The sequence below is a fragment of the Myotis yumanensis genome, unplaced genomic scaffold (genome assembly GCF_028538775.1).
Source record: "Myotis yumanensis isolate MYYU_CA2020_CCGP unplaced genomic scaffold, mMyoYum1.0.hap1 SCAF_16, whole genome shotgun sequence".
NCBI lineage: Eukaryota > Metazoa > Chordata > Mammalia > Chiroptera > Vespertilionidae > Myotis > Myotis yumanensis.
This window is the reverse complement of record NW_027223767.1, coordinates 29852564-29878336: the sequence shown is the minus strand read 5'-3', so window position 1 is coordinate 29878336 and position 25773 is coordinate 29852564. Positions and strand designations below refer to the sequence as shown.

The following is a 25773-nucleotide window of genomic DNA, read 5'->3' as shown; positions in this document are numbered from 1 at the left end:
CTACCTGCTAGGAAGCAGGGTGAGACTGTCTGGCCCTTGTCAATTTCCATAAGGAGAAAGAAGAGTTTTCTCCAAAATATAAAGGGGGTTGGAATGCAGGCGAGAAAATAAAAAGAGAAGCTCACAAAAGAGCACAAACAACTTTCTAGGGATTTCAGGACTATCTAAAGGGCAGAAAGGTAAGTGGAAGTTGTAGGATGCCATCCTCAAGTATCTTTGGCATTCAGAATGGCAGACAATAGGTAAAATTGTTTGAGGGGAGCAGGGGGGAGTGCCCACCTGGGGTCTGCACCCCTCTGTCCTAACTGTACCCTAACTCCTAGTCACTCCAGGGCAGGAGCTGGCACTTCCCAGTCTTTGCCACTCAAAGTCCTACATCCCAAGGGCTGGGGTTGCTCTCCTGGAGTTAGGCATCCAGTCCTGCTCCAATTGGCTTACTAAGTGCTAGAAGGTCATTTTTATTCACAGAATGATTGAGAAAATATTATTATGCCCTTTGCCCTGTCTAGAGACATGGACATGGAAGGAGGAAAGGAACTAGCTGGAAGGATCTTGCCTCTGAGCTTTCATGAGTACCTTGCATTCATGGGCTCAGTGCAGGACACACATATGGTCCTGCCCATCCACAGAGGGTCCACTAGAATGCCTAAATGGGAAGAATGACAGAGCCTGAATCATGCCACAGATAAGGTTTATTTTAGACAAAAGCTCTTTAGAAGTGGTCACTCCACCACTTTAGATCTTCATCTTCTAGAGCTGCAAGTCCAGGGATAGAGAATAGCCAGGAATGGTTTGTAGAAGAGTCTTGTTAGCCAAGCATCAGATTCATGAGAAATCTTCTGAGGATGGTCTCCAGGCACGCTTAATAAACACCTTGTCCATCTTTCACTGGGCCACCAAAGCCACCCTTCTGAAATACAAATTTGATCATGACACTTCCTCTGTTCAGAAACCTCCAGCAGTCTACCAAACTGACAGGCATCTCACTCTTCTTTGGACCCTGGCTTAGATGACCCTCTACTAAGATGCTGAGATGTTGTGCCCCTGAAATGCTGCAACTTCTACCACAGCCACTTTCCCATCTACAACGGACCCACACTTCTCCCACCATCTGAACTTCCCTTCCTTCCTCCAGCAAACTTTATGCCTCCTTTAAGCACTTCCTTAAATGTTCTCTACTCTCCAACAACCTTCCCAACACGCACTGATCCAACCTCCCAGGCAAAGCCAATAACTTTCCCTTTGCGCCCACAGACCTTAGTAGAAGCTACTATTACAAAGCCATGGTTACACTGTAGTAATTATTCACATAGTTCTGTCTCCCTCGTCTGGTTGTGTTTATCTTTTTATCTCAGCTTCAGCACAATGCCTGACAAACACAGAAGATACCCAATAATTGGTGTTCCCTTTCCTTTTCCCCATCTTCCCACAAACATTCATTTCCAGGAAGAGTGAAGCCCCCTTAGTGGGGAAGGAGAAGGAGGGTGGGAAACCCTGGGATAATAATGACCTGAGAACCTAGGATCCTGGTTACTTGTCTCAACTGAGAGCCACCCAGGGGTAGGGACGGGGCTTCTCTTCGAGGAGAGGGTCTTGGATAACGCAACCAGGTGTCCTTCTGCCATTCATTTCCAGACTCTTTCTCTTGGGTTATCCAGACTCCTGCAGGCAGTGGACACGTGAGCACTCATCTGCCTTAGCAAAGTCCACTAGGAAGTTATTGCACCCCTGGATAGCTCTTGATTGATTTATACTCACTTTAGGGAGAGCAGTTCTGCAGTCAAGACCACATCCAGTGCTGCAGCATTTCATTCCCTTGGGACATGATGCATCTCCTCTGCATCTTACAGGACAAATCCCAATGACGTCTTTGGACACTGGGGGGCAAACTCCAGGTCTTTGTTGCTCTGAAACATACAATGGTTTTTGTGCAATCTGGAATAGTCACTATACAGGCGTGAGAACTGGTGTTTGAGGTTGGATGGCCTCGCCACTAGCAGGACTCCCACCTCTTCCATTTCTTCCTTCATGTTCCTGGATCCAACCCTCAGCCTCAGCAGCTCCACTTTTACTCTAGAGCCCCCATTTTCATAGTCAGGCCCTTAGGAGAATGTTCTCCCTGCTCCAAAGGCTGCACAGTCCCAGCAGACAAGAAACCTGTGCTGTCATAACCCTCTCCTTTCCACCTTATAAGATATTAGAAAAATCTCTGATCACAGACAGCCATCTCCCCACCTCACACATATCCCATGCTCATCACGGAGTTACTCCTGTTGGAGTCCCGCATCCAAGGCATATCTAGAGAAAACCTCAACTTCTAATCAGCTCCAATCTGATCAGATAAGAAGAATGGGAATGCAGGGTGATCACTCCTGAGAGTCAAAGAATGTGGATCTGATCAGTCCAAAATCTCCATTCTGCAGTGAACATACTGCCTGCTTCTGTGCCAAACCATCCTCAGGTCTGAAGCTGGGCTCTGAGCCTTCTCTGCTGTCAGGCAGGACCCCCCTCAGCACCCTCACCTTGGACAAGAGGTGTCAGAGGGTCACCACAGGCCAACTCCATCCCCACGGTGATGAAAGCCACTAGAGCAAAGACTGTGCATGTCTTCATTTTGGCTTTTGATGTGAATGCACACACAGAGCCCAGCCACAATTTATACCCTCAGTGTTACCAGAAAGGAGTGTGGGGCGGGGCAGTAGAGCAGGAAGAGGATGACATGATCTAGTTCCTCTGTTCCTGTTCTAGTTAATAACTGGTTTCTCTCTAATTAGGGTATGTTTTCTCGGATATGCAAATCACAAAGAGGAAAGTTCAGGAACACCTTCTAGCCCTTTGTTCATTGCTACATCACAGTTCAGCACTGGTTTTCCTGCTGTCTTTAGGAACAATGGCCAAAGAAAAGAATTTTCTCTGTGTAATGTTGAATTTCAGAGTAAGAGCTTAACTATGAAGCTAGGTGTTGTCCCATCTGGTGTCTCCTGGAGGTCCAGTTCCAGGAGGATTCAATGTGCTCCTGGGAGAGATGGTGAATATGTGGTGTTTTGGAGCCATCCCAGGGCTGAGACCCCTAAGTAGGTGACATTACCCACCTATCACTTATGTAACTCATCCAAGGAGATGGATGTTCAAAGATCACAAGCTGGCAAGGCCCTTGGGAGTTGAGAGACAGAGCCCATTCTTGATGGTTGGTGGTCTCTGAGCCTACACTGCTCCACACTGAGAGGTTCCTAGAGAGAGGGCTACAATAAGCTGGACTACAGGAAAAAAAATACAAAATGTTGCACAGGGTCCTGAATAAGCAGCCCGCCCTCTTTCTTATCCCAATTACAGAATTTCAGAGAAGCGGGTGTAGAGGTAAAACTCTAATGACCATGGGAACGAAGAGAAAGCCTGTTTCGTCCTTGGTGGTCAGATCTGGGACAAGCACCTCATGAGCACTACAGCAGTGGTTCTCAACCTTCCTAATGCCGCGGCCCTTTCATCCAGTTCCTCATGTTGTGGTGACCCCCAACCATAAAATTATTTTCGTTGCTACTTCCTAACTGTAATTCTGCTACTGTTATGAATTGTCATGTAAATATCTGATATGCAGGATATATTTAGGCGACCCCTGTGAAAGGGTCGTTCGACCCCCAAAGGGGTTGCGACCCACAGGTTGAGAACCGCAGACTTATGGGGAGGCCTGGATAAGCAGAGAAACACTAAGCAAGTCAAGAGAGGAGGGCTCAGACTGGCCACCCCAGGTAGTTAGCTCACACCCAGCATCTCAGAATCAAGCTCAAAGGATACAAGCACCCAGGACCCCTCAGTCTGAAGGAGGAACCAGAGTCTCTGAAGAGGACATAGTAGCTCAGTACAGGGGGGAGATCCATGGCCCAAAGCAGCACAGAGTACAACAAAGAGCAAGCCCAACGCCAAACCCAAGGGGGCTGGCCCGAGGCCGGGTTACTGAGCAGCACAGCCTTGGTGAGTGAGTGGGGCCAAAGGGGACAGCCCCAAAAAACTTGCAGGAGAACCCTCCACAGCACTCTGGGCAAGCGGGTGCTCCTTAATCCCTCTCTTCAAGTGACTCAGACACGGCTACTATCACTTAGTTAACAATCTTTAAAAGTTCTTTTTTTTTTTCATTTTCTCATGTGTTTACTGTATATTTTTCTAAGTGCTTTCCTAAGCTTTTACACACTCACATATGTATATATACAAATATGTCCCTTTTCTGCAGAAATGAAGTTATATTGTTTTGCTTTATTCACTTAACATTGTGTCATATAGAGTATCTTTCCATGTTAGTATCTTTCCCCCCTTTTCAAAAACAACCACTAATATTCTATTATATAAGTGGTTCATAATTTATTTAACCAGATTTTAATTGTTGAACATTTAGGTGGTTTTTGTATCATAAACAATTTGCTGTTATATGCATCATATACTTTATACATGCTTCTTTGTTTATACAGTGGGGCCTTGACTTACGAGTGTCCCGACTAACGAGTTTTTTTGAGATACCAGCTGTCTCTCGGCCGATTTTTTGCATTGAGTTGATAGAGTAATTTGAGTTAATGAGATCCTTAACGAGCTTGGTCTCGGAACGAATTAAACTCATAAGTCAAGGCCCCACTGTATATGTCTGTATTTTCCCAGTATAGATGCCTAAACATGGAAATACAAAGGATGTATTTACTGTAGAGCTGGAATATATGCCAATTGTCCTTCAAAAAGACTATGCCTATTTACACTTCCTCCTGCAGTGAAGGAGACACTGATTTCTCACACACTGACCCAATGCTTTTGTAATCTTGCTTCCTCAAGTTTATTTGTTAATGGGATCTTTCAAGCTGTATATTCCCATACTCCCCTTGGGGTGTAGCCCAATTGGGAATGGGGGTGGGGAGGGCAAAGAACTTTCACTACAGTTATGAAAAGAAATTTAATTAGCAGAAATTATGTAAGACAACATAATGTGATGTTTGCTACTCTAGCACTTGGAGTTTCCACTATGAAGCAAAGGGTAATTATGGCCTCTAATAGTTTTGCTGAAACATGCATTTCAATGATGGAAGCTGCAAGGTTGCTAAGGAGGGCCCTCCCTTCAATAATAATAATACTTGACCTTTATGACCTATGCCTGTACTTCACACCTATCATCTGACTGAATCCTCACAAGCTTGTGGGGTCACTTCCATTAGCACCCTCAAGTCAATGGGACTGAGACTCAAGGAACTGAGATTCAGAGGAAGTCCATGCTTTGCAAACACTTCAACCCCATCTCAGACCCACCAATGGGGAACTTCCAATGGTGGAGTTCAGAAAAGCTCCTCAGATGCTGTCATGCATATGGAAGTGAGGAACACTTGGCCTACCTGATAAAACCTTTATTTCTTGGTGAAAAACTAAATAAAATGTCTCCATGAATAGTTGATTTCTAGTGCTCTAGTGACAGTCACAAATTTGGGGATTTGGGAAGTTCTCATGACATATTATCACTTGATAGTATATAGGTGTCTGCAACAACCATCAAACATATATAAAAAAATTAAGGGAGGAACAGTATAGGCGTGCCTAAAAAATTGAATATAGAATTATCATATAACATCAATTCCACTTCTGTGTATATACCCCAAAAAATTGAAAGCAGGATTTTGAAGAGCTATTTGTACACTCATGCTCATAGCAGCTTTATTCACAAGCTGAACTTGGAAACAACCCAAGTGTCCATTGACCAACGAGTGGATAAGCAAAATATAGTATATACATATAAGGGAATATTATTTAGCCTTCAAAAGAAAGGAAATTCTCCAATTTGCCACAACATGGGTGAACCTTTAGGATATTATGCTAAGTGAAATAAGCCATCACAAAAAGACAAATACTGTGTGGTTCCACTTATATGAAGTACTTAGTCAAATCATAGAGACAGAAAGTATAAAGGTGGTTGCTAGGAGCTGGCAGGGAGGAGAGAATGGGGAGCTAGTGTTTAATAGTTATAGAGTTTCAGATTTACAAGATGGAAGAGTTATGGGGATAGGTGGTGGTGCCTGCTGCACAACAATGTGAATATGTTTAATACGACTGAACTATATGCTTAAAAATGGCTATGATGGTAAATTTTGTTATGTGTATTTTAAAAACAATAAAAAAGAAAAAGAAAAACCTGAGGAAGAAGACTGAGTCTAGACATGTGGCATCCCTACATGTCCTTAGTCCGCAAAATCTAAATGAAACTATTGTCCTGTAGTAAACGTCTCCACTTGCTGAGAATTTTAATGAATGTATTGAGCCAAACTGACGACAATTGTCAGTAAACAGAGTATCAACAGATTGAGCAAATGCTCCCGAAAAATAACCGTTTTGCAGTTTATTTTATACATTAGAATAAAAGGAGGAGATATAAGGAGGGTTACATAAACTTCATTAAGAGAGTGTGAGAAAGTAAAGTGGAGAAATCTCCTAAGATTGGATAAAAAGTAAAACAGAGAGGCATATCTGTTACCTTGGTCGGTACAGAATAGTTAACACCTACCGCACACAGAGATGATATTTAGGCAACAAGATGACAATGTGGTCTCAAGCTCTGGTGCCGTTGGTTGTGCGATTGTGCCTTCGAGGAATCTGGAAAAGAAAATTACTCTGATATTTCAGAGATATGATATCTTAGTTGTTCGAATAAAATGGACTTGCTCACTTAAAGATGAACTTTGTCAACAAAGCTACAGGTCTAGAATGTGACTACCAGCCATGACCCACTTTTAGTTAGGAATTTTAATGTTCGGACCACCCTATGTGGTTACTTGGGTCTTTGAGTTTATAAGGTCCATCATGCAGGCCTCCGTGGCACTTGTCAGGTTTAGTATGTGGCCTCTTTTTCATCCACACTATTTAAAAAGTAGAAAAATGCAGTCACAGTTTTGTCTCAGTGTCTCCACCTTTTCCCCTTTTCTGTCTGCTTAGATTTAGTGGAAACCAAGATGAGAGGCATTAAGAAGAGAGAACAGGTAGAGACAACTAGAAAATCAGGAGAGGACAGGTCCCTTGGGTCTGTGAAGGGTGAGTATGAAAAGCAGCTCAGGACAGCCGTATGGCCGCTGGGCTCAGTCACCAGGAAGAACTGTGATTCCTTTCACCATCTGCAGCTCAATTTGCATGCTAACTCAGCTCCTGGCCTCCTGAGAGGAAACTGCCCTGTCATGGGAACATTACAGAACATTCTAGGTGGGGGTAAGATAGGGAGAGGACAGAATGTTTGCACAAACCAGAGCATTAGGATACAGACTCCCTCCTATCTAGAAAGGGAACAGGGGAGGCAGGCACAGCAAGGGAGGAGAAAAACACAGGCCTGGCTTCCAGAAGCTGATCCACAAACAGTAGGCTCTGTTCCCTGTCCTGTTCTGGCTCTGGCCCCCTCCCAGAAACCCAGAGAAACCTCAATTGAAAAGCCAAGTAAGGAGATACCTGGCTCAGGGTAAGAAAAGGAGGTTTTATGAAAAGAGAAAAAGGAAAACACAAAATCTCATTTTGTGCAACAGTTGAAGTGCCACATTGCCCCACCACCAGGACTCCATGCTTTTGTTTATAATTCCTGGGTGAAGTACTTCTTCATTAGAGTATTCCGGTCTCATAAGCCTTCCTTGGTGATTCAGCGTCTTTGGAACTGAGTTCCTCCCTCCCAATTTGTTCAGGGTCAGGGAGGCGTGGGGAAAAAAGATTCCAGTGTGCAGGAGAGCCCCTAACCCTGCCCCCTCTTCAATAGTAAAGTCAAAGACGGGTCACAGCTCTGTTCTAGACGTCATCTGATAAATGAGAGGACAGAATCTTCCAGATAGGAATCCAAGGTCCTTCCCACCCTCAGAGGGCCACAGGAGTCAAGAAGAGGCAGGCTTACCCTTGACCTGGCTGATGGGTTTTGTACCCTTGGTTAAGCCTCAGCCCTCATTCTCAGCTGCTGAAGCAGACCCTCTTCTTGAGATGTCTCACCTCATTATAGTCCACCACCTTGGAATATGTCTACTTCACCCTGGGTTTGTCCTAGAGGAAAGTTTATCCCACCTTCTAGAGCAGCAGTCGCCAACGGGTGGTCCGCAGACCCCTGGTGGTCCGTCAGGTCTTAAAGGTTGGCGACTGCTGTTCTAGAGTATTCCATTACTTTTCACACTGAACTGAAAGGAGCCATTGTTGGTGATTCTTTAGCTGATAACTAACTGTATGACTTTCCTATTGCTGCTGTAACAAATTACCACAAATTTAATGTCCTAAAACAGCACACATTTGTTCTCTTAAAGTTCTGGAGGTAAGGACTTCTGGTCAAGATGGTGATGTAGGTAAATGCAGTACTCGCCTCCTCCCACACCCACATCAAAATTACAAATAAACTACAGAACAACCATCACTCGAAACTGCCTGAAAGCTATCTGACTGGAATTCCTTCAGCTAGGGATTTAAAGAAGAAGCCTCATCGAGACTAATAGGAGGGGTAGAGATGCTGGTCCTATACACACATGCAGCAGTTTTTAATTGGGAGGGATATCTTGGCTGCAGAGGCTCCCCTGGAGAAGCGAGGGGTCCCAGCCCCACACCAGGCCCCAGTGCAGGGTTCCAGTGCCAAAAAGAGAAGTCCCCATCATTTCTGGCTGTAAAAACCAGCAGGGATTGAGGCTGAGTGACTGCTGGAACCCCAGGAAGTTCTTTTTAAAGAGCCTGTGTGTGGACTTACTCCCTCTGAGCTCCAGCACTGGGGCAGCAGCTCAAAAGGCACCAGGGACATATGAGTAGGAATTGAATTGTCTGCATAAGGGCAGGAACTGGGGAAGTAGCTTTCTCCCAGACAGAAGTGCTGGCAGAGGCCATTGCTCCTTTGATGAGTCCTCCCCCCAGAGATGGGAAGGGGGGCCATATCTGAGTCTCCATCAACCTGTGTAGTATTGTTCACTTGCTCTGGTAATTTCCTGAGACCCCAACCCCCCGCCCCACTCAACTTTCAGTGCCACCCAAGCTGTTTCCAGTGGTTTTTCCATACAAATGGTCTGTCTTGGCTCATGCTTCAGACTTTTCTAAAATCTCTCAAAAAAGCAGTATCTGGCCTCAGCATGCCCCATACCTTTTGCTAAACCACTTCTCAGTCCTTGGCACTCAGTTGTCATAATATGAGAATGTTGGACAAAATGTTCTGAGAGGTTCCTCCCAGCTTAACAGACTACAATGCTATGTTCTGTAGATCAAGACTTGACTGTGCATGTAATTCTATCTCAGGGCCCTGTTCTGACTCATATACTAGGAAGTTCTGACGGGTTATTAAAGAGACATGGCTTTAGGTTACTCCCACAACACTCCAGAAACAAATTTGACATTCATTCTTCTGTGTTCATGATAACACTCTACCTTTGCTTTGGACTTTAGAGAGCTGATCCACATGATGACACTGGGAAGTTAGACACTATGCCCATTTTAAGTAAAAAAGCTAAGGCTCAGAGAGGGAAAGAGAATCTTTTAGAAGTCAGACCCTGTGATGGGTGCTTCACACATGACCTCATAACAACCCTTCCAAGTAGATAATATTACCCCCACTTTACAGGCGTGAAAATTGAGGTCCAGTAAGGCAAGATGACTTTTCTAATGATTCACTGATAAGTGATGGAGACCCACTTTCCTGACTCTGCAATACCTTGTCTTTCCTCTATATTGTACTGTTACTGCTTTTTACAACTTCTCTACCAAATGTGGAGATGATGACCCTTATTATCACAGCTGTCCTTTTGAGTCATTCTTTCATGGTACTCTCCAAATAGACCCACAAGCATAAGCAAGTCACATCACCTCTGTGCCCATTGCCTCATCTATAAAATTGAAGGTACAAGTCTCTACTTCATATGGGTGTTAAAATCATTGTTAAAAGTACTGAGATTGTATTTTTAGAGCATTTAGCCCGTATGAAGTTCTCAGTAAATGCTCATCCTTATTTTGTTTGGAAATGGTAATTTGCCCCTAATAATAATACCAGGCAATTCCCTTCATACCAAATCATATGTAATAAATAAATAAATTGTCTTTTTAAAAAAAGTTTTATTATGAAAACACACAGAATCAATTGCATGTATCCTCAATAGCAGAGAAACTGATGGTGGACCATCCCCATGGAGAATATGTGTCCTTTGGCAAAACCAACATAAATTATGGAAATAACATCAATAAAATAACACAACACATAATGAAGATTAAATTAAGAGAAGGAACAAGGACTACTGAGAGGAGCTGTGAACATGGAGAGGGTGCGTCTCAGTGGGAAGTGTCAGGCTCAGGTACCTTTCCTGGAGACCTGCTGCCCCTGTCCCTGGAGTGGCTCAGTTCAGCTCCAAGTCATTCATGTAGTCCTGGACTCAGGCCTCACTGGGGTTGGCACAGGCGTGTCTGCCCTTTTTGGTTTGGAATCTGTGGAACAAGAAGTAGATAGATTACAATCACATGGGACCTTGTCTTTGGTAGATATCTCCCTCTGTTCATGTTGGACAGTTCTAGGGGGTGAGAGGATGCTGCTGGGGCGATACTAGAAATGAATTTCTTGTAACTTCTACCCTGGATTTAGCTGTGGCCTCAAGGTTGTCCAGATTAGGAACCAATGAGTTTTACAATCAATATGGCTATATTTTCCCATTCATTCCCTAGATCCCCTAGCAATCACTTTTCCATGTGTTTTTCTAAGCATGGTTTAAGAATTAGCCCACATGTCCTTTGGTCTTTTTAAATTTCCCTGGTTTCCTAGCCTCTAATTTCTTCATAACCTATTCCTTACTGCTGTCTGGGAAGGCTTTAACCCTGAGACTGTCTTCCTCCTGTTTTATCCTCTCCCTGCCCCAAAATGCCCCTTATCTAATCCTGCCCTTGCCCTTGCATCCCAAAGCAGCCCAGGGCATGATACTTACATCATGGTGGGCTGGGAGCAAAGGCTACTGGTCTTGTAGTAATCCATCACAAAGTTGCAAGGAATTTTCCATGGGATGTAAGTGAAGCAGCAGGCAGTGGGAGGGTCTGAGCCCACTGTAAAGAAAGGCTGAGGTAAGCTCAAAGTTCTACAAGAAATTGCTCTTTTGGATTTTAGTTATGGATATTCAAGGGGCATCTCTGTGGAGTTACCAGATCACCAAATACGGTCCCTTGTATCTAATCCCACTCCACTGCATAGGAGACTTTTTCTGAATACAGGATCCTAAGAGATCACAGAGCTGGATTGAGTCTCAGAGCACACATATACCTCCATTTTTAAAAATCAAATCTTTATTGTTGAAAATATTACATATGGCTCCTATTTCCCCCCATTGACCCTTCTAGCCCTTCTCCTTCGCCCACCCCAGGCCTTCACTATCCTATTGTCTGTGTCTGTGGGTTATGCATATATGCATATAAATTATTTGATCACTTCCCACCCTCCCACCCCCCTCTGCCTTCCCTCTGAGATTCTGCAGTCTGTTCCATGCTTCTATGTCTCTAGATTTATTTTGTTCATCAGTTTATTTTGTTTGTTAGATTCCACATATGAGTGGGATCATGCTATACTTATCATTCTCTGACTGGCTTATTTCCCTTAGCATCATGATTTCCAGGTCCCTTCATGCTATCTCAAAGAGTAAGAGATCCTTCTTTTTTATTGCTGCATAGTATTCCATGGTGTAAATGTACCTCAGCTTTTTTTTATCCACTCATATACTGATGGGCACTAGAGACAGGGACTTTCTTAAACAAGTCTACGAGTTACTATTTTTTAAGGAAACAGGAATTTGAATATTACTGAATGTCTGCTAGACACTACATTTGACAGAAGCCTACTTAAAAATTCTCCCAGCTTTCTTTTGTCCCATCCCCAGATGCCAATGTTGGATCAGCCCCCACTAGAAAAGTGGGTTCTGCCTATACCATGGCTTTGCCTATACCATGGCTCTAGAAGTAGTACCTGAAATAACAGACTTACTTGGTGCTGAGAGCGCTGGAGAGCAGAAGGCAGCCACTAGCACAAGGAGAGAGAGGACAGCCACACAGCTTCATGGTCTTGGCGGAGAAGAGGCTTTCCTGAGAGTGAGAAGCTCTGCACTGCTTCTCTTCCCCAGGGTGATGTCATCACGATGGAAAGGAGGAGGTGGAGGGGAGAAGTGGGCTGCACTCTAAAGTGGTCCACTAAAGGCAGTGACTGAGACTGAGGAGAGAATTGTAAACCCAAGAGGAAGGATGCAACATTCACACCTGCTAGGAGGAGTTTGTATATAAGAGCTCCATGCTGCTCTTGGTGGTTGGCACCTTCAGAAGCTGCAGGCTTCACATCAGTTTTTCCAGGATTGTCAAAGCCTGGCCCAAAGAAGGAAAGAGGATCCAGAATTCCATGTCACATTCCTGGGCCTTCTTCTGCTGGACTGAGTGATCTCAGTGCCCTACATGTTTTCTGGGACATGAAGAAAGAGTCCAGCATGGAATGTGCAGAAGGATACAGCAGGACAATAATCTACTCACTGAACATTTACTATGTGCCAGGCACTGGGAAAGTTGTCTATTCACCTAACATCAAATCCCACCTTGACCCTGAGTAGGGGTATCATTATTTCCCTGAAGCAATAAGGACGGAGGAACAGAGGAGGGTTCACTAATGATCTCAAGGCCACACTCTTAAGTGGCAGTGCCAAGATTTGCAATAAGATTCATCTGACTCTAAAATCTATTTTCTTTCCAACCTGTTGTCACAAATATAGAATGTGAACACAAAGAGAGAAACTATTACCAGTAGGGGCTGTGCCACACACAAAGAGCTGTCTTATTAGGGCTGACTTTAGGAGGGTATTTTGCGTCAGTCTGTCCTAGAACAAGAATGGAACAGAAGGGAAAAGAAATAAAGGTTCCAATAGGTTCACTTGGACCCATAATGCAAAAGGAAAGAAATCAGTAAGAATCGATCTTGGAAGACCCAGAGAAAGAATGTTCCTCTATAGTTTACAAAGTGATCCCCCAAGAAAGCTAGCACCCATCTGACATCATGCAGTTATCACAATATTATGTACTATATTCCCTAAGCTGCACTTTACATCCTCGTAATTATTTTGCAACTACCCATTTGTATTTTTTAATCCCTTCATCTTTTTCACTTTTGTAAGTTATATAAATATCGAACCACTATGCTGTATACCTAAAACCAATATAAATTAATATTGAATGTCAACTGTAATTGAAAAAATTAAAAAGGGGGAAAAAAGGAATGTTCCTCCTGTGTGAAAATGGGATTGGATATACCTAGCCATGAGTTCATCAATGTTACGGATAAAACATGTAATCTAAGCATGTGGGTGCCTCCCAGCCATCCATAGGGAATTCCTTGTGTTCATGTAAAGCCCTGCTTGGTTTGGCAGCTGCTTTCTGGGAGGCCTTCGCCCTGAGACCTGAAGCTGACTTGAAGGTGGCGAGGTGAAGCCCACAAAGACCAGGAATACAATAGTGCATGCAGTGGGCAGGTGAGGGTGATTAGGATGATTGGATCAAGTTCTCTATCCACCTTCAGTTTAGCCACTCTGACCCACCTTCTCACTACCAGCCTTGAATTGCTACCTACTTCTGCTCTGAGAAAGAACAAAGTGTGAAAACAGAAAAACAGACACCCTGAATACTGTAGAGATGTGGGATAGGAAGGGGCAGAGCAACATCTTGGGGTACTTCAAGGTCACTAGATAAAGTACATTGTTATCCTACCTTATATCACTGCCTCCACCACTACCTCCACACACATACAGACTGTATTCTTTCCTCCATCCTTTCTGTCCTCACCTTTTTCTTTGTGCGAATCTTGCTTCAAATGCTCTGATCTTCACCAAGACCCCTATCCCCAGCTCTAATGTTCTGTAATCCCTCATATCACATATGCTAGTACCTCTCCTGGTCTCTCCTTGTTGGTGGAGTTTCATCTTCATGTGTCAAGGACCTTACTTTAAGGGAAAGAGGGTGTGTCCTCTATTCCCTGGGATTTACCCAGACTTTGCTATCCATGCCATTTCCACTCTGTTTTTTTGTCAGGGAAAGCAGAGCAGAATGAAGCCCCACCACTCCCTCCAAGAGCTTCTAGTCTAGTGATGTTGACAGTGAAATAAATGACTATCCCATGAGTTGGGATGTTACATTCCTGACAGAAATTTAAAGCGTCACCAGTATTTGATGGGTTCAAGCAAACCTTCAGGATTCTTTGTGAAGCATCTTACTTCCTTTAAATTGTGCTTTTATACCTGTTTCTAGCTCTTTCCAGGCTGGAACATTTAGCAAGAGATGAAAATAAATCAGTAAACTGTTATTGAGTACCTGCTATGTCAGGCAGGGGAGACATGCTTTGGAAAGTGGTGGTTAAGTATTGAGAAAGTCTTCCCCAAAATGTGATATCTGATTTTTATAAAAATTTATATTAGTTTGTTTTATTTTCCATGGAAAATGTACATACATGGTCACTGAACAAAACTGAGGAGAAATAAGAAATAAGAAAACAAGAAAACAAAAATTGCCCAGCATTCTGGACATAGTTTTGCATTTTGCTATGTTACTTAATCGTCTTTCTTGAAATAGCATATCTTATTATCATTTATTTATATTCTTCCCTGTCATTAGAAACTCAACTTATTTAAAATAAGTATGAATTATATTTCATTGAATGTATATACCAAAAGTTAACACCAAAATTTATACTTAACCATTGTTACTTAGGTCAGTCCGTTCGGGTTGTTCTTACTTTTCTCTATTGTAAATTGAGCTGAGACCTGAAGGATGATTAGCCAGGAAAAGTGTGTGTGGAGGGGGTTATTTAGGCAAAGAACAAGAGGCCTGCACATGTATAAAATAAATTCACTGCAATATTCAGTAATAATGATAACAGTGCCCTAACTGGTTTACCTCAGTGGATAGAGCATCGGCCTGCAGACTGAAGGGTCCCAGGTTTGATTCCGGTCAAGGGCATATACCTTGATTGTGGGCACATCCCCAGTAGGGAGTGTGCAGGAGGCAGGTGAATTGATGTTTCTTTCTCATCAATGTTTCTAACTCTCTAACCCTCTCCCTCTCTGTAAAAAAAAAACCAATAAAATATATATTTTTAAAAATAACGGTTACAGCAACTAACACATAGCACTTACTATGAGCCAGTGATGCTCTAATTCGTTTATAGATGCTAATGTATTTAATCTTACTAGTATTATCCCCTCACAGATTAGGAAACTGCAGCACAGATAGGTAAGTAACCCAAGGAAGAACACACAACTAATACATGATAGATTTGTAAATGACACCAAAGAAGTCAGGCTCCAGAGTATAAGTAAATCAGAAAAGAGAAATGTCCTTATTTTAAATTTATATTTAAAACTTAACAACCAAAGTTTTATTATTATGATGTAAAATATCTTTCAGTTTTACATTTTGCACGTCTTTGAAAACTGGAATCCATGGGTTTCTCTTTCTTCCTTAGAAAATTAAGAGAATTAAATAGTGGTTTTCCTTATTTGTTCTAAATATTAATCTCTGCAGAGGATGTGGGATGTACCCATGCTTATAGTATTTAATTCTGCCCCATGAGCACACTGGGCCAAGATATGATTCATGTCCCCAGCTGAACAGATCAGAACAGTGTGCAATTTAAAACCCATGAATTGTTTACATCTGAATTTTCCATTTAATATTTTGGACCACAATTGAACGTGGCTAAGTGAAACCAAGGAAAGTGAAACCACAAATAAGGAGGGACTACAGTAGATGAAGGAGGTGAAGTGGAGGGATGAGCCAAGGGTGACTCCCAGGTTACTGGCTTGGAAGCTGGGTAGGAGGAGTTGCCTTTTAGTGAGTTGAGAACACAGAAGGAGCACAGGGATAGGGGGAAAGATCTGAAGCAATACCACATATATGCCTTGATCCACTGTATACATACAGAGAAGCATGACAAGAACTCAAGATAGAGAAGCAGAGAGAAGGGGCTGCATGAAAGGCGTTCCCAGGACATTGTTTCTACCTACTTGAAAGATGGAGCCAAGTCTGCTGCAACCTGACTCTGGGCCACACCTGAAAAAAGGAGGATGAGGCTGAACCATACAGGGGCAATGTTATCCGTGAACCATCCATGGAGCCTCTGCTCTTGAAGGGAGAGAGCTGAGATTGACACCTGAGGAAATGAAACTACTATGCCAGAAACTGAAGTGAAACCAACCCAGCAGGGCCAGGACTTGGGAAGCAATGAGGAGGGGAGCAGAGCAGGACTAGGCAGTGATGTTACAAAACATGAATTGTTCAGCCGGAATTCCCTGTACTCATGGCTGGAGCACTCTGTTGGACTGACATGGGGCCTCAAAGAGGCTGGAATGAGTCAGAAAGCTACGGCACAAATCAAGCCCCTCCATGTTGAGGATCCACCATGGTGACTGCTGGCTACTTTCTGCCCCACTGCCTAAGAAGCCTTGGATCATCCCCAAAGATGAAGACCTTGACTCATGGCCTTCCTGATCTTTTCATTCCTGTTAGTATTTCCACTCCATAGTGGGACACATACTGTTAGTCAAATCAGTGATTTATTCATTCATTCACCAAATATTTATTAAGTTCCACTATGTATCAGGTGTGGGTACCATTGGAGAAACATTGGTAAATAATTCACACAGTGAAATATAAAAGTGACCAATTCTATCTGCATGATCCTGGGCAATTATTTTACCTGGGAACATCAATTTACCACATATGAAATCTCATCCTGAGAATCCCTCACATTATTTATCCAACATATGCAGTAGCATATATTTTGTATATAAGTATGCAATTTTCCATTTCAAGGAAAAACACATAAGACATAAGGTTATTTCCTAGACTTAGGACTGATATGGAAAAGCTTACATATATAATCACTGAGATAGAATTTTATATTCAATAAATTGCCTTTATTAAAAGAACAAACATATAAGAAATAGAGACTATGTCAGAAAAATCATCATGTTATCATCATCATGTGCCAGGATTTGGTTTAAATCCAGCAACAAGACATGGTATGAATTTGGCTTAAAGTCAACAGGACATGATCTACATTTTTTCAAGAGAAAATGGCATAAATAACACATATAACTCAATATAGTAAGTGCTATAATCATGGAGGTAGGTAATAAGGTCCATTATCAGAAAGTGGTTGATTCAGCAGTTCCCATTTTCTTCTTCTCGTCCTGCCCAACTCATAGAAGCCAGCTCTCAGAAATTGCATCATGAGTATGAAGGGAGTTCCCACAAGAAGTGAGGGGATGTAATTCAGGGTATCAATTGAAGACTAGGGCAGGAGAGTTGGGGTACGAAGAAAGCATTGTCTGTGATCTAAAGTTTCTAATGAAACAGGTGCTAGACTACATTTGTGGAATTGACAGTAGCAAGGGAAGACACATGGATGCTAAAGCCTCAGTGAAACCAGCCATTGCCCCTGATCTTTTCTTTGCTTCACTCCCTCAAGACCAGGGTTAGCAATCATAGAGATGGGACAGAAACTCAGCCCATGTGTTTTCAGGGAAGTAACTATAGACACAGGAAGGACAGAATTCCTAAGGTGTGGTTTCACTTTGCTTGTGTCTTGTTTCCATTGTTCTAGCCCCTTTTGGGGGAATTCTAAGCCCTTTGATTTAGTCCCAATTTAGCTTCATCATCCTAGCTCAGCATCAAAGGCTTACCAAAGTTGTTCCTGGGACTCCAAGCCAATTAGCAAAAACACCTCAGCATCTAGAACAACAGCTGCAGGATGATAATTTCAATCCCAGTATGTATACCCTTTATCCTGAGGAGAATCTACCTATGGATTTCCTGGGTAAACCTTCTGAGCCCCCTGAGGAGGTTGAAATTTTTCCACCCCAGCGGGAACAATACAACTTTCATTCCTATTGATTTGTATTTCATTCTTTGGGTTTTTCATTTATTGTTTTTTTTCAAATAAGCAGCACATTCATATGCTTTAAAAATGTAAAGATACAAGGATCTCGAAGAGATATTGGTACCCCCATATTCATAGCAACATTCTTCACAATAGCAAAAACGCAGAAGCAAAGGTAACAAGGGAGGACAGAATAAACAAACTATGGTCTATACACTGGAATATTATTCAGTGCCCCCACTTGCTACAATATGAACTTGGAGGACACTATGCTATGTGAAGAAAGTCAACGACAAAACGGCAAATACCGTGAGATCCCATTTGTATAAGGTGTCAGAGTGGTCGAATTCACAGGACTAAAAAGGAGAGTGGTGGTTGCCAGGGGCTGGAGAGCAGGCATGGGTAGAGTTTCAGTTTTGCGAGATGAAAATGTTCTGGGGATGGATGGTGGTGATCATTGCACAACACTGTGAATGTACTCAATGTCAGAGATGGGCCCGGTCAGTGTGGCTCAGTGGTTGAAAGTCAATCTATGAATCAGAAGTTTACAGTTCAATCCCCAGTCAGGGCACAAGCCTGGGTTGTGGGCTTAATCCCCACTAGGGGTTGTGCAGGAGGCAGCTGATCACTGATTCTCTCTTCATTGATATTTCTATCTCACCCTCTCTTGTTGTCTCTGAAATCAATAAAAATGTTGTTTTTAAAAGGGTAAAGATGGTCTATTTTATGGTATGGGCATTTTACCACAATTATTTTAAAAAGGCAGAAAAGTGGAAAAAGTACAGAAGTCACTCTCACACTTCTAACAGCCGTCCAATTCCTACACCCAAAATACCTAACATCACCAGCCTTTGTGCGTCTTTCCAGAATCTATGCCTATACAAGCAAATCCATACTTCCATGTAGACAGGTTCATTTGAGGAGGAACTGAGTTCTAATACACTGTGATACAGGGGTTCAATGAGACAGACTTCAGACCTCCTGAGCTCGTATATTAACGAATGATGCCCTTGTAATGGTTGGGGACTTGAGTCCAGGCTCCAAGTCTTGCTCCGTATATCAGCCACGCTAACAACCTATAGATTTTTGTGGGCACAAAATTCCTTGAACTCAGCATACAAAGAGGACAAATGTATCAATATAGTGTTTGGTTGTTTTGGGGGGAAACTTCCAATCAGAATAACAGAGCCCTGTCGAGAGTGGCTCTGTGGCTTGAATGTTCTTCCATACACCACAAGGTTGTCAGTTGGATTCCTGGTCAGGGCACATGCCTGGGTTGCAGGCTCAATCCCTGGCAGTGGGCATGCAATCAATGTTTTGCTCTCATATCAACGTTTCTCTCTCCCTCTTCTTTTTCTTCTCTCTCACATTTTAAAAAAAATTTTAAAATACAAAACAGAATTTACTCAATCCCCACGTTTCCATAGAAGGGGATTAGGCCAGACTTAGTTGGACCATGTGCCCCATGGCTACAGGTCCTGTGGAGAGGAAGCCTGCCTGGATTGCATCACGCTTATAGGGAAGGTGAGGCAGGAACATCTATACCACCACCATGAAAGCTGTTGGATGAAAGAAATGATCTCATTGGAAAAGGGGATTATTTTTCCATTACTTGCTGGTACTTGCTGAGCTAGCGATCTGGTGAGCTACTGAAAGGGGACAGGAAATGAGTCTCCAGGACGGTCCCATTTGTTGTTCCTCACCTCCTGGATTCCCCACACTCACTGATCCCCATTCCCAGGCTGTGCCTTAAGCACACTATGTATTTGCTGGCTCACTGGTCAACACAGAGAAAAACACTTGCTTTCATTCTCAGTAAAGAACTTTGGGAGGTAACTTGGGCAGGCACCAAGAGAACAGCATCCACAAACTAATTAACCACATAGGAACTGGAGGCCCTTGCACTCTGCCTAGAACCCTACCTAACCATTTCAGATAAGAATTCCAAATTGTCCCCATTTACCCTTTATTCTTATTGAAAATCTCATCCTCATTAGACAATCCTTGTCATGTAGCATCTGTGCCATGTTTTGCTTGTATGTGGCATTGAGAAGTCTAAATGTATCCCTTAGCCAAGGCGGCTGCTTTCTCCAGAAAAAGCCCTCCTAGAAAACAAACACATAAATATGAAATCTGCCTTTCCCTTGCTTTCTCCTGCCACAAAACATGCTGGGCTGTTTCCCAGTCCCACTGCTTGACTGGGGGACGCTGTGCTATTGTCCTGTGTGTGGTTGGCACCATTCTGCATCTCATATTGCTAAGCCAGCAGCATTTATCTGTGTTTATTTAGGTCAATTATTAAATCTTGTTCACTCAGAATTTCTTTCACTCACTCAGGCATTTAAGTCCCACTGACTTAATGTGACTTAGTAATGACTCTCCTCTCTTTGCAGGAGTAGAGGAACCAGTACATTCACTTGGAATCACGCGTTGAAGGATCTGTGTCAGACACAGAAGAAAGTAGGTAGGTTTGGTGCTGGGCTGAGCTGGAGGGAGCCGAGGAGCACACCCATGACCCGCAGCGGGATCCACAGAGGCTGAGGCAGGACAAGTGAATGGAGCAGTGGCCCCACCAGTATGTTGCCTGAAATAAAGTCCTGAGGAGGGAAGTCTTGGTCAGTTACTGCTCACACATTCCTCTTTACCCTATGTCTCCAGCAACTCCCTGGTAGCTATTCAATAGTTTAGAGGGGTTTCTGTTGTTGTGGTTTGTTTTCAAAAGACTTTTGATTCTTTATTCAGAGAGAGGAAGGGCAAGAAAGATGCTCCCCTACTACCTGAACATGTGCCCTGACCAGTAATTCAACCATGGACCTCCTGGTACATGAGATGATGTTCAACCAATTGAGCCACACTGGCCGGGCTGGGAGTTTTTTTTTTTAAATTAAAAAGGAATACCAAAAACCCTGTGAATTTTGCACTAGCTTTTAAGGGTAAAGAACCTGCTACACCGGGACAAGGCACACATTTGTGCATGTTCTAAAAAATTGGCGGGCGGAGGGGTGTGTGTGTGTGTGGAGGGGGAGGGGCCGTGAAGGGATGGGGGAGTGGAGGGGCGAATAGACTCAGGGACAAAAATATTCTGACAACCCCAAAGGCCTGTTGAGAGAGGTGAAAGTGAATGATCCTCTATGGATAGGAGGTCAAATGTATTATAAATAACTGGTGAGCCAGGGGGGACAGAGCACCAGAATAGCCTATACCCTTGAGGGAGGAGGAGTCTTCCAGTTCTCAGGGACTGAGTGTATTGGGGAAACAAGGGAGAGAAGACCTCTTCACCTGGTTGGACCACACTCCTGCTTGAGGAAGTATTGGCTTCCCCAGGGATTCCAGCTTCAGCCCTGCTTTTCTTGCCTATGGCCCTTCTTATTTGCATATAAATACTTGACTATTTACACTTTAATTCCTTTAATTCCTTACCTCACGGCTAGAGCTGGTTATGAATTTACACATCTAGACTAATAAGAAAAGAGCAATAAGAAAAGCCCAGAGTAAGCATAAGGAAGGAAATAATAAAGATCAGAGTAGAAATAAACAACATAGAGACAAAAAAAAAATACAAAAGATCAATGAAACCAAGAGCTGGTTCTTTGAAAGGCTAAACAAGATTGATGAACCACTAGCCAGGCTCACCAAGAAGCAAAGAGAGAGGACCCAAATAAACAAAATCAGAAATGAAAGAAGTGAAGTAACACCGACCCTACAGAAATACAAAGTATTGTAAAAAAAAAAAAAAATACTATGACCAACTCTATTCCAACAAAATGGACAACCTTCAGGGCAAACCAGCCCACCCCCACCCGTGCACCAGGCCTCTATCCTATATGTTAAAAGGGTAATATGCAAACTGACCCTAACAGCAGAAAGACTGGGAATGACTGGTCACTATGACACACACTGACCACCAGGGGGCAGATGCTCAATGCAGGAGCTGCCCCCTGGTGGTCAGTGCACTCCCACAGGGGGAGCTCTGCTCAGCCACAAGCCAGGCTGATGGCTGCCAGCACAGCGGTGGTGGTAGGAGCCAGTCATGCCTCCTCAGCAGCGCTAAGGATGTCCGACTACAGCTTAGGCCTGCTCCCTGCTAGCAAGTGGACATCCCCTGAGGGCTGCCAGGCTGCCAGAGGGATGTCTGACAGCCAGCTTGGGCCCGATCTCCCAGGAAGCGGGCCTAAGCCAGCAGGTGGACATCCTCCGAGGGGTCCCAGACTGCAAGAGGGCATATGCCGGGCTGAGGGACCCCCCTGAGTGCACATATTTTTGTGCACCGGGCCTCCAGTTTGAAATATCCTATCAAATATAGACAAAGATCGAAATTGACCGTACCTTCACTACGCCTCCCATTGGCTAGCCAGTGAGATATGCAAATTAACCGCCAACAAAGATGGCGGTTAATTTGCATACGTAGGTGCAAAGCGGTGGAGCGAAGACTGAAGGCGGCTCTGGCCACCAGAGCAGTGAGAGGCTTGAAGGCGCCTCTGGCCGCTGGAGCAGCGAGGGACTTGAAGGTGCCTCCGGCTGGAGCAAAGGCCTAGGTCCCGGGTGCCGGAGGAAAACCGGTGTCGGCAGCCAGGGGAAGGGAAGGCCTATTGCACGAATCTTTTCATGCAACAGGCCTCTAGTATGTTTAATAATGCGAATAAGGCTGAGGATGTAGTTCAATCAGTGGAGGTTTTATTCTTCACTTTCCTCTGCTGCTTCTTCAGCAGGATATTCTGATGTATTTATCCTCTCTCCTGCGTCTTCTTCACTCTGTTCCCTGGGGTAAGAAGAAGAAGGCCAAGGCTTTTACTCTTGAAAAAAAACAATTAAACTACTCATTATTTCCTCATTTTAGATAAGAATTCTAAATTGTTCCTAATCATTTACTTTTTTAGGAAAGCTACATTCTCAGCTGTATCCTGAGACTTCTGCTCATTTTTCTTAAATATGGCCAGGAAAGATGCAAACAGATTCTTCAGCCAAAGAAACAGTCTTCTGCAGAAACCGCCCTCCTACAAAACAGAAAGGGAAATCTGAACTCTGAGTTTCCCCTGCTTTGTCCCACCACAGTACTTTATCTTCCTCAAATTTACCTCCAGCTGGTATTCTGCTGATTTTTTCTGCTGGCCACTTGAAAGAGAGCCCCTTGGAAGAAAATATATGCTGACAATTAGTGATTCCATGTCTCTTACACGTGTAGCTCTTACTAGGACTAAATGGTTACCTGGGTCCATACTCCCAAGCAAAATCACCACAGACCTGCCACTTAAAAAACAATTCCTTGCATAGTGGGCTTCGAGAAGTCCTCTGTGTGTGTTTAAAATGCCCCTGCAATACCTCTGGGAGACCTAGATATGTGGCTTGTGTTAGGGTCACTGAAAGAGGAATGCATGAGGCCAAAGTGGTAAGGGGTTATAGGGTTAGGGTTATTACATCATCTGGAAAACCAGATGGGCTGAGCCCTTTCAAAATGGCACCAGCACCCAGGGACAGGGAGTCAGAGATTTCAAAGGATTATAGGTGGGCTTTTTCTGGGCAGACAATTCTCTGGACCAGTCCTGAAGGGAAAGATATGGGTCTTAGCAAGTGGAATGTAGTCTAAGCGAAAGGGAATATTGGTTGTGAAGTGGTGCAAAGATCAGTTCCCAGGGGAGGATTTATCCATTCAATTATTTGATCAGATCTAATATTCCATTCTTTTTGTTTTATGGAATAGGGACGAAGGTCATATCCTCCGTAGTTACCTAGGGGGGACATCGAGATCATAAGGGGATGGACTCTGATTGTAGTCATCTGGAACACTGTATATATTCCTCATGATTGGAGCAAGGGGTTGCAGCAGCATGATTTCTCCAAGCAACTAGTTGGTGAAGGCTCGAAAGCGGTCTTGTTGAGTGACTTGGAACGTAAAAGCTGGTCCTGAGGATACCTATCTCTGTCTCCCAGCCAACTGGACTGGGACCTGCACCCTAATCTATCTCACCTCTGAAACAGACATTGCCCCTACTAATCGGTCCTTCAAGGTTCCTCTCACTGCTTACACTCGGATCGGGAGAGGTATTGCCCTCCTTCCCTTCCTTGCCTGCATAGGAAAAGCTATAGGCCTAGGCACTGGTATAGGGGGACTGGCAACCTCCCTTTCCCATTATCAGAGCCTATCCAAAGACTTTGCAGAAAGCTTAGAGGAAACTGCCCTGAGTGTTGACTCAGTACAGTATGAGACAGATTCCCTGGCAGCAAAATCGGACAGGACCTGACCTCCGCACAGCTGAGAAAGAGGAAAAATGCTGTTTTTACACCAATCAGTCTGGCATAGTAAGAGATAGGGAAAAAAAACTGGTCGATAGCGCCTTAAAAAAGTCTGACAACAACTTTCAGAATCTTGGGGTTCCTGGCTACAGAATCTTAACTGGACCTCCTGGCTTTTACTTCTAGGTGGACCCCTCTTAATGTTCGTCTTGGCACTCGTCTTTGGCCTGGGCATCCTAAGAGTCCTTTCCTCCTTCCTCCAAAACCATATTCAGGCAATCAGATCCATAGGGGAAATGATGCTATTCCAGACCTACACTAGATATTATCTCCTCCCTCTATCACTGACTAATCAGGGGGCATCTCTACACCCCACCTAAGCATGAAGAAGCTACAGAAGAATGAGATCAGCATCTCTCATCCACCCCAGCTTGCAGGAACCCCAGCTTATAGGAATCCCAGCTTACAGGGGGAAAAAAAGAGAGGCTGGAATGTTAGACATTATGCCCTGCTTGGGGCTCTTTCCCCTCCCAACAATTTTCCTGTTCACCAACCAGTTTCTCATTGTAGGTCTCATGATTAACAGCCTTTGGTTTCCAGTAAACTGCTTCACCCAGTTCCCAGTGGACCACCTACACCTGATCTAACCAGTTAGTCTGACTGACCTTTACAAGAAACATAAATATCCTGCCCCCTCTACTCTGCCCTGCCGATGCCATTTTGGTCTCAGCCCTTCTGCTAGCAGATGTAACAATCTACACTAATAAAAGAGAAACATGGTAATTAGCGTACGACCGCTACCCTTCCCATTGGCTAATCAGCATATCCTTATGCAAATTAACTGTCAGCCAAGATGGCGGCCGGCAGCCATGCACTGAAGCGAACAGGGAGGCTTGCTTGCTCCAGTGACTGCGGACTCCAATGTTCCCCGCCTGCCGCTGCCGGCCTCTCAGCTGCAACTCTATAAGCAACTATGTTGCAAATATAGAAGCTAAACAAAACCCCAGAAACCGGCTTTCAGTCAGCCGGGCTTCAGCCAGCCAGACCACAACATTGTATCAACTACAGAAGGTAAAGGCCAGAAACCTGCTTTCAGCAGCGAGGCCTCAGAGCTAAAGCTGGCCCAGAATAAAAAAAGAAAAAAGAAAAAAAGGAGCGGTTGGGAGCTTCAGTCACCCGCCAGCCGGAAAATGGCCCTCAGCCCCTCAGCCAGCCTGGCCAGGCACCCCAGTGGGGACCCGCACCCTGATCCAGGACACCCTTCAGGGCAAACCAGCCGGCCCCCACCTGTGCACCAGGCCTCTATCCTATATAGTAAAAGGGTAATATGCCTCCCGGCACCAGGATCAGTGGAGCCACGAGGCCTCCCGGCACTGGGATCAGCACGACAGGGGGCAGCGCCCAAAGCCCTGATCGCCCTGCAGCTCTGTGAGTGACAGGGGGCGGGGCCACAACCTCCCTATCCGCCCTGCTCTGTTCCTGACAGGGGAAGGCGCCCCAACCCCCTGATCAGCCCTGCTCTGTGCCTGATAGGGGGGAGCTGCCCAACCCCCTGATCGGCCCTGCTCTGTGTGTGACAGGGTAGAGCCATAACCTCCCCATCGGCCCTGCCCTGAGTGTGACAGTGGTGGCGCCCCAACCCCCTGATTGGCCCTGCTCTG

General features: G+C 44.2%; 1 protein-coding gene, 1 long non-coding RNA gene and 1 pseudogene across 2 annotated transcripts in view; all 3 read right to left on the bottom strand.

The window, feature by feature from the left end:
• Positions 1-674: 674 nt before the first annotated feature.
• On the bottom strand, positions 675-2645 carry LOC138994482 (uncharacterized). The gene is made up of 3 exons (XR_011468443.1): positions 2523-2645; positions 1759-1907; positions 675-910 (listed from the first exon to the last, which is right to left on the bottom strand). It is a non-coding gene; the product is annotated as an uncharacterized lncRNA (long non-coding RNA).
• Positions 2646-10334: 7689 nt separating this feature from the next.
• LOC138995007 (C-C motif chemokine 4-like) lies at positions 10335-13931 on the bottom strand (annotated as a pseudogene).
• Positions 13932-22533: 8602 nt separating this feature from the next.
• LOC138994432 (leucine-rich repeat-containing protein 37B-like) overlaps positions 22534-25773 on the bottom strand; it is a 73327-nt gene continuing 70087 nt past the window's right edge. Inside the window, exons 12-14 of the mRNA XM_070394359.1 lie at positions 22957-23008; positions 22751-22875; positions 22534-22640 (exon numbers count right to left, since the gene is read on the bottom strand). Coding sequence (XP_070250460.1) covers positions 22556-22640; positions 22751-22875; positions 22957-23008 — 262 coding nt within the window. The 3' untranslated portion in view covers positions 22534-22555. The remainder of the gene's footprint in view (positions 22641-22750; positions 22876-22956; positions 23009-25773) is intronic.